Source organism: Branchiostoma belcheri, unplaced genomic scaffold (genome assembly GCF_001625305.1).
Source record: "Branchiostoma belcheri isolate BF01 breed outbred unplaced genomic scaffold, Haploidv18h27 scaffold32, whole genome shotgun sequence".
NCBI classification, from domain to species: Eukaryota; Metazoa; Chordata; class Leptocardii; order Amphioxiformes; family Branchiostomatidae; genus Branchiostoma; species Branchiostoma belcheri.
In genome coordinates, this window is record NW_017803932.1 from 1,628,954 (window position 1) to 1,638,515 (window position 9,562).

The 9,562-nt window shown below is 42.5% G+C and overlaps 1 protein-coding gene across 1 annotated transcript in view; it reads left to right on the forward strand.

Moving 5' to 3' along the window:
* Window positions 1-8,132, forward strand: part of LOC109474816 (ribosomal protein S6 kinase delta-1-like) — a 16,492-nt gene extending 8,360 nt beyond the window's left edge. Inside the window, exons 11-18 of the mRNA XM_019775208.1 lie at window positions 599-691; window positions 835-882; window positions 1,039-1,171; window positions 1,292-3,410; window positions 3,563-3,600; window positions 3,792-3,881; window positions 5,448-5,530; window positions 5,692-8,132. Of these exons, the coding sequence (XP_019630767.1) occupies window positions 599-691; window positions 835-882; window positions 1,039-1,171; window positions 1,292-3,410; window positions 3,563-3,600; window positions 3,792-3,881; window positions 5,448-5,530; window positions 5,692-5,898 (2,811 nt within the window). The 3' untranslated portion in view covers window positions 5,899-8,132. The remainder of the gene's footprint in view (window positions 1-598; window positions 692-834; window positions 883-1,038; window positions 1,172-1,291; window positions 3,411-3,562; window positions 3,601-3,791; window positions 3,882-5,447; window positions 5,531-5,691) is intronic.
* Window positions 8,133-9,562: the final 1,430 nt, after the last annotated feature.

Here is a 9,562-nt window from a genome sequence, read left to right on the forward strand (position 1 = left end):
TACATCCACGAGGCTGCGCAGATGATACGATTGGCTCTGGAAAATGAGGCCTGCGGTAGCTTTGAGGCAGCGTTTGGGTACTACAAGTCTGGTGTAGAGATGCTGCTGAGGGGAGTGCAGAGTAGGTGGTTTGATTGTATCATTTAGAACGTAAAATTTCAAAACAATGAAAATGAAAGAACAGAAAGAGTGACTGTAAAGAGCTAATTTTCAGCAAATAAGGGATTCAGTTTGTCTCTGATCTATTCTTGCCATCTTTTCTTTACAATGTTGTGTTGGTGATGTGACATGACCTTTGTTATGTTTAAAGATGACACCAACAAGACCAGACGGGAGGCTGTCCGTAGGAAGACAGCCCAGACCTGCTGCGAGCAGAAGACCTGTATAACAGACAGCTTCCTGGGACAACAGTGAACAGCAACAGATGGGCGGTAGGTCAGCAACATTGAGCTATGTAAACGTTTCCCTCGTCATTATGTTGCAACAACATGCAGAGGAGACATGCAAGGGATAATGTCTGTAGTCTACATTGGTGGCATTTTTGTTAACTTGATGAATCCATTGTTTACAATGTATATCTGTTCCTCTGGTCTGTCAGACGGACAGTGTGGACCTGGACCCAGTCACTGCACATCTGTGTGGGCCAACTTCTGACCTTCAGAAATACAAGGTCATAGGTGTGGTTGACAAGGTGAGTGCATCAGTGTCTGTCTATGATGTGTTAGAACTCTTGTGTTTTGTGGAATTTCGAAGGATCAGTTCTGTAGATTTTTTTCCTGTTAATGCTTAGTAATGGTTTAATGGAATAATGGTTTCTGTTCTTTGCTTTTATAGGTTGCCTTAGTGATTGACATGTCCACCAACAACACATACGTAATCAAGGCAAGTTCTCCAGAGTTCCTCTTATTTATATTAACACGTCTATAAAGTCTACAATGGGATGTAAAGACAAGACTGTTTTTGCAGAGTATGACAGTCTGTTATACATTTATGTGTTTTATACTGGAATTGACAATATGTTTTTTGGACATGTTTTAGGTTCTCCAGAAGGATAGCGGTGACCATACATGTCAGAAAAGTGTAGTTCCTGCCAGAATTCCCTACATGGTCCAGCTGCACTGTTACTACACCACCGAGCATGCCGTCTTTCTTGTGCTGGAGTATGCAGCAGGTACTTCACGGCTTTTGTGATTGTTTTTGACTTATCATGATTCTGATGGTACCAAGGTAGTTTCTACATTAATTTTCTACCTCCTTAAGTATGATTTCTTGTTAAACTTTGCTGTTTTAGGAGGAAAGCTGTGGAGCAGCATCAGTGGGTACCTACACCAGCACAGCACCTTTGGGCCGGACAGTGGGGACTTCCAAGAACGTAGTTTGGAGGAAGGCCTGCATGCCTCCCACGGCAGGACTTCCAGCACTGTGGACCACGTGTCCGGCACATCCAGCAATAAAACGCTCAGCCCAAAACGTCAGCCATCTCTCAAGTCCATGGACAATCCTTTAACTGAGAATGGTACGTCACCAGAAGACTTGTTACTGGCACAGATTGATAAAGAGTTGCAGTTGGAAAAGACCACAGATGACAACAAGGATGCTCCAGCTGTGGATGATGACCTAATGGCAGGGCCGGAGCCGGTCAGCAGCTACGTGGACTTGTTCCACCAGTACGAGAAGGAGCGGGATCGTGCCAGCAGCTTCTCTAGTGAACTCGCCAGCCCTGTGTACGGGGATGAGTTTGTGTTTGACGACAGACACAGAAGTACGACCGCACTCAGCAGCGACAGTCTGATATCCCCAGTAAAACTGCGAGACAGAGACTCTTCCTTTCTTAGTGATGTTGGTGATGTGTCCACCACGCTTGTGCAGGAAGACTACAGCGAGGAGCCAACACACAGCAGCAGTGGTACGTTTCTCCCCAGTAAGATCCCCAAAGCAGACATGGAGGTGTTCAGTATTGAGAGTATGGAGGAGGAAGACTTAACGTCCCTCCTGGAGCAGAACAAGAAGAACGACGAGTTCAGGAGTATTTATGACTCAGTTGTTGTTGAGGAGAGTGAGATGGAAGGAGACCCTTTTGCCCTTGGCGAAGGTGAAGAGCTTGGAGCGGAGGAAAAGCAGCATGCAGATAGTCTTAAAGAGAAGACAGAAAATGATCAAGATATTGAGTTATCTTCTCATAATGATACAGGTTTCAATGATGAAAATATTCATGGGATGATTAAATGTGTAAAACAGGATTCTCCAGAAGAAGGTTCAGAGTCAGAGTTAAACAGATCAGGAGGGAAAAGGATAGTGCTAGAAGAACTGGAAAGTGAAGGTCCTTCAGAATGCAGTGAACAAACAAACGTTACAAACAAACATGATGATGGGACCAAAAGAGACAAGGAAACGGACTCCTGTAGACCAACCATTATTGATGCAAGTCTGAATGAATCGGAACAGGAAGGAGACACAATTCTCCCAAGTATAGGTTCCCTTGTATTGGATGGTGTTGGTGAGTCCTCACACACCTTGTCACAGCCTTGTGAAACAGGTACTTTGTCTTCAACCATACCACAGTCGAACCCTGATTCCACAGGGGTGCCTCCGGCAGGGGAGGAGTCCAACCCCTTGAGTGAAGAACAGCAGAAGGTTCTGGATAAATTGATGCAAATGCGACCTGCAGGCAGGAAGCATTCTTACAAGAAAGGTTCGTACAACATCAGAGTGAATCCTCTGGAGGAGATGGACAGGGAAGAGGAGGGGGAGGAAGTCTTTCAGTTAGAATACCCCCCAGTACGGCTGGACATTGACCCCGACGATACCCCTATTTTGAACACAGGAACCTTCAGCACTACTGTAGCACTGGAAGGTGACACAAAATCCTGTGTGATGATTCACAAGGACACGACAAGCTCCATCCCCAGTCTGCCTGTAACACCTGTCAAGAGAAGGTCCAGCACTGGCACCTCAAGTGGGTCAAAATCTCCTGGATACATCTCACCAAAGTTGTCACCACATCAGAGCCCTCTGAAACAAACATCATCAGGAGGCCACAGAAGGACTAGTGGAGATAGTCAGAGAGAAGGATTGGATTCTTCTGACACTAACAAAGCAAAAGAAATGCATTCAAGAGAACAGTCTGCAGGGAATCGTGTTCTGGAGGAGAACACCAGGCATGTCCCTGATACATCTGAACAGTCCCCAGAACAGTTCAACATTTACTCAGGAAGAAGGGATGAATCATTTATGAATGAGGGGGAGGATGTGCAGGCGAGGAAAAGGACAACTTCTGTCTTGTTTTCACATCTGGATAAATCAGCTAAATCGTTCCAGGGCCTGACCCTGCCAGAGCCGTGTGTCAGACAGTGGGCAGCAGAGATCGTTGTTGCCTTGTCCAAGCTCCACACCAGAGGTATCATCTGCAGGTGAGCCTCCTTCTTTTATTTATCATTTCCAAAGCTGCGGTTTTGTAGCAATGTGCAATTGTTCCTTACTCTTTCTGTGTTAACTTAATGTGTTGACATTATCATAATCATGGCATTTCATTATGCTGTCTTTTGTTTTTATCCCATCACAGAGACCTGAGCCCAGACAATGTGCTGTTGAGCGATAGGGGTAGGTTTGACTTCAATCGATTGCAGCTATACTTTTGAAACTTTTGAATTAGATAATGATTATTGATAAAATACTGGTCCAACAGGTCCCTCAAACAGCTGGAAATTTGTATAATTGATATACTGAGATGTAAAGACACCACACATGAAGATGTACAAAGTTAACACAGCGCCCATCTCATCCCTTCCCAGGTCACATCCGTCTGACCTACTTCAGCCAGTGGACCAGTGTGGACAGGTCCTTCAGCTGGCACTCCAGTGAGCAGCTGTATGTGGCACCTGGTGAGTTCATATTGGGGAATACAGTTTCTAGGTTCCATGGCAGCCTTCCACTTGCACTTGTCATTTGAAAGAGCAAGATTTCCCTCACCAAGGACATTATGGTGTTTTGAATTTGAATTTGAGTTTTCAATTGTGAATTTGTTATTACAGTGGGAGCCAGTTAATTGCAAAACGCTTATAAGAAAAAGTCTGCTAATTGAAAAGAATTGTGAAAACCCAAACCGTTTCCCATTGGCGCCATTGTTTATCGCGCCCCTTATTTGAAAAGCCAAGGTCGGCTAATTGAAAAAAAAATTCAAGTTGCAACACATTTTCAACCAAAAACATGCCAAACAAATCACCAAAATCGGCGGAAAAATTCTTATATCAAGACATCAAGCCGCCAAAAGGGACGAAGTTGTCTGTTTTGAACCACAAAGGAGGCCGAAATTTACGTTGATCGAGCGGTCGGGCGCACGTCGGCACTAACGTAATGAGAAGCGCGAGCCGGTTCATAGCCGCCAAATGCGGCATGCTTTTGTGTTGTTTTAGCCTGTTTATTCCAAGAACGTTTAATTTCTCATACAACTCATTTTTTAATCATTAAAACCGTGTCTCTACTTGTGTATTGTGCCTTTATTTTGAGTTTATTTCGACTGCGACACGGCGCTATCGCCGCATCAACACGCCACTGAATGTGCCGCGAAAAAACACCGCATGGAATGATGGGATACTGCTACCCACGCCGCGTCCGCCATCTTTGTTTACTTCCCTGAACGCTAATGCGAATGATCCCCGTCAACTATCGCAAATTTCCATGTAACCTACGGACATCGTGAGCTAAAAAGTCATTAACATTGAAATGAACAGTTTATTGTTGCATTAGTTACGATAATTTTCGTGTGCTAGCCGGAGTTTCTGAAAATCAAGCGATCGAAGTGATCCTTTGTGCTATCGACTGCTTTCATGACGATCGTGTGCATTTATGTCTGTACGCTACTTGATTGAAGTTTTCCGTTGATCAAACTTTATTTTTTGCTACTTTTGTGATGTAAAAGTACGTACAGGCTGAGCATTGTGCATGTATTCGTTGATTCTTTTGTACGTAGCAAACGTAGCATTGTTTATTCGTTCGAGTGCCTGCCGAGAGCACATGATGTCTAACGTATCACAGCGTTCTTCCAGCCTTGGAAAAAAATACGTAAACGAAAAAAATACGTCGACGAAAAAAATTACAAGCATATTTACCGATCTCAATAAAGTTCACTGTTTTTAATGCGTGAATATGACTCGTGTTTGTATTCTTTGTGTCGTTATTTGTGTTCGATGCCCTGTCCACCCCCCACCCCCATGAGTTTCAATGAAGTCCGAGAGTTTGAGCCTCAGAGTCTCTTAATCGGAAAGACCGGGTAATTGAAAAAAATGTGCTGACAAATTGGCTTTTCAAATAAGCGGCTTCCACTGTAGTATGGATGTGGGAAATGGTTAGAACAAATTTAGTGAAGTGAAGACTTATTAGTCTGCTTTCATTTAATTTTGTTGAAAATGGCTTGTACTTGAAGATTTGTATTTGTCTCCATGCTACAGAAGTGGCAGGTGTGTTCAGGGTGACGCCGGCCTGTGATTGGTGGAGCCTTGGGGCTTTGTTGTTTGAACTTCTCACAGGAAAGGTCAGTTATTTCCCTTTGAATAGATATTGAACAGACAAAATTCAATTTCAACATGTGTGGGTACCCCACTGGGTGTTGCCTGGCAGTAACAATAACATAGAATGATAAGGACTTCACTTGTTGTAATGCCCCACTTATCAGCCTTCTGTTGGTACATACAGACATTGCTGGGGTGCCATCCAGCAGGCATCACCTCCCACACCAGTCTGAACATCCCGGAGCACGTCTCCACCGAGGCGCGGTCCCTCCTGCAGCAGCTGCTCCAGCCTAATGTCTCGGAGAGGCTGGGCAGCGGGATTGACGGGGCAGAAGACATCAAGGCTCATCCTTTCTTTAAAGACATCAACTGGGAAGAGTTGAGAGAATGAGAAGAAATTGTGACCTTGTTACATGATTGACCACCCAGTTCCCCACAGTCTTCTCTGTATGGGGAAAACCAGGTCATGTGCATAAAGTATGGATGAAAAGAGAGCGGATGATAATTATGGTAAAACTTTCTGTCGTGGGGTGTTGTGACTGGTATCTGTGTTATCCACATGTTACATGTGTGAATAGCACAGACATACATGTGCAGCTCACTACTGGAGACTGTCCCAGACAAGTCTTCAAAAGTAAGACAGCACAGAAAGTCTGTGTGTGGTCTGAATAAAAGAAATTTACTGTAACAAATGAAAGTAGGCTCTGGATTTGTCCAGGCTAGCTAACATCTACTCTCATAATACTGCCATTAACAGCACAACAACATACATGTAATAGCACCAAAGTTTTAAAAAAGCAATGAATTGAATGGCATCTACTATTGCATTTTCCCAGTCTTTGAAAATTGCAATATCCTTTTATTTATCAGAAACACATAGCATAAATGGCAAAGTTAATCTATAACCGACATTAACTGACAGTATTGGAAAAAATTATAGGTTACCCCATTGCATAGTGTAAACTGGTATAAACAAGGTGGTTTTATGAGAATACAAAGATGTTAATATAGTACAAACATACTACCAGTAGTGTGAATGGCTAGTGACTCTTGTGATATGAGCAGGGTACAGTTTCAGATACATGTAATGGGTGTTATCAGCACTGTTGGCCTACTGTAACAGATATAGCACAAGCACTTGCTGCACAGCTTTATCTATGGCTGATTTGGATCACGGTGTGAAATATTCCAATCAAGTTCACATATCATGTCTGACAATGTCAATACACAGAACCATTTTTTTATAGTCCAGAAAGTGCCATATGCCATAATATGGTCGTAGAGCCAGTGTTTGACCTTGCCATTTTCATGTACAAGTAACACAGATGTACAGATATATTGTATATAATGTTAATGCTTAGAAGCTGTTGTATTTGGTACATGTAAAAGACGTCAAAATTGTATCGTTCCTTTCTTTGTAGCAGAGTTCAGTTTGGAAATGTGACCTCAGCATTAGACAGCTTTCTGTGTTTGCAGCAACAGATTTTGAAGCATTGGTTCTACAAAAATTGCTTTAGTCTCTCAGAAATTATGGTGTCGAAATGGTATTGATTTTCCAAAAAATGTCCTACATTTTTAGTTGCTTGATCTAAAATGCACATACCCACCTACATTGTAATGTGTTGGTCACAGTGTTGTAACAGCTGGTGTCCCCCAAACTTCGAATTCATAGCCTGGCTGAGGCTTACATGTAGATTGCCTACCCCCCCCCCTACAGGCCCCATTGCAATTGTTACCTAGGCATAAGTGACCAATGAAATGCTCTGTTGGTAACTAAGGAAGTTATTCACATAATGATTGCTAGGCTATAATAAAACCTTGTTATCTGGTAGGACTTCTTTCTTGTGACATATGTAAATTAGGCACATTATGTAAATTAAGATATAATCAATATAGACATGCCATGATTTTTTGAAGCAATGATAAGAACTTGATACTCCTACCACATATAATGTATTTTATTAGGTACAAATTAAAATTATACAGCATAAATATTAATATGCAAATTAGAGTGTGACTCTTGAGATATGAAAGAGGATGATCATTAACTGTGGAAATAGATCTACTGGTAAAAGGTAATATAGGCCACACAGACTTGATTTTATGTATGACATCCATGTATGCATCAATTTTTGCTTTGTTTTTCTAAAGAAAAGGATATAATACCCACTTGAACTAATTTGGCAAATATTAACCTCAGCATTTTTACCATGTACAATAGCTCTGAAAGGAAGGAACAGAACAAAAATATGCAATACACATTGACATGAAGCAATGCCTTACAATATGTAACATATCAGATATGAATTTTGTGTTAATAATGACAAGTTCTTGTTCCAAGAAAATTCCATGTTTCTTTAAAATTGCCAAGGAATACGTGTAACCGTTACTCTTTGTTAAGCCTTTGTGTATCATGAATGTCCCATGCTTAATGTTGTCAAAGCTTGTGCAATCCTCTGCCATTGAGACAGTAAAGATGAGATATTAATGTAGCAATACCAGTATTGTTTCTTGTCAATGCACGTTTTCGTTTGTATGTTACACATTAGTCTAGCAAAATGTCATTTTCTTGTTAATTGGTAACCACATTGTGCGGTTGCAAATGCAAAATGAACTGGTGCAGGAATAAACCCTCAGAAATTCGTGATATCAGGTAGTCGGACCTCAATGTCAAGAACAAGAGCAGGAAGGACCTGAAGTGAAAACCCCGTAAGAGAGCATCTCGTTTCACAACTCGAAATGGCCGAATCTCGGGAGTGAGGGCGTAACGTTGTTACCGATATACGTATACGGCCGTTTCGGGAGCGGTTTTTTCTTAATTTTAGAAAAATGAAACTTTGGACAATTCTCGGCTTCCTAGTTTACAGACTGAGTATACTATTTACGGTCTCAAGTCTATTCCTGCTTATCATGCCTTCTGTCACATTTGCACATTTCGTGGTCGAAAACCAAGCATATGTCTGACCAAGGAGGTTAAAAGAGAGAAGGTCTGACGTAACCAACACCATACTATGGCAATCCCCAAGCAAGTTACAATTTTACCTCCCACCATCTGCTTGATTTTCATTCATAAGGGAAAATTTGGCTTCTGCAAAGGATGCGAATATTTTCAAATAATAAGATAACGTAAAAGCATGTTCATGTTTTAGTGTAGTAGTAGGTCTTATGCACTTCGTTCCTGCTGGGATTGATGTTTTGGCACAACCACGTGCTTGTGTTTTGCAATGACGTCATACCATTTAAACACCCTTGGTCACACAGAGCCGCTGTTAATTTTCCTGAAACTTGTGCATTAGAGCCAATATGTTGCTTGGATGAACACTAAGATGGTTTAGGCTTGGTTTAGGGACTACATTAATTTTGCGATTTGGGTGTTACATGGACCTTTGCATGCAAATCTTCGTGACGTCATCATGTTGTGACTATAAACCAGCGGAGCTGTTGTTTTCGAACCAGAGCTAACGTTACCAGCTTCAGAGAAGCAGTCTGACTGGGCGTATTTGTAGGTTTAACTGCTATCCAGGAAGATATCCGTGTAGCGTGGAGAGCCATGAAGGCAGATAGCGGAAACGCTGCAGCTGCAGCCGAGTATTTCTTCGACGAGTACGAGTACTACAACTTCGACGACTTCGAGAAGCTGTTCGGCCACTCCTCGGGGAAGGGGCGCACCCGCCGCGAGGCCGAGCTGCGCACCAACCGCCACGACCCGAACGGCCACGTTCGCAAGGTTGTCACCAAGATGCAGAACACCGAGAAGAACAGGAGACTGGGCAGGAAGAAGTGACGGACGCTGGAAGGTGAAGATGCATTTGCTTGCTGTTTATATACTGCATATAATGAGGTAGCCTCAAGGTATATTTTGTGACGAAGTGGAAGATGGCAAAATATGGCGGCCCTGTGAGGGTTTGCGGAAACACTCGGCTTGGCCAGGTCTGGCTACCAGGCCACCTTTGTTGTCGCAGGACCAATTTGTATTATAATATAAAATCCTGATAGAAAATATTTGCCCACCAACCTTTTTTGTAAAAGGTTTGTCTTTTCTTTTTTTGTCTTTT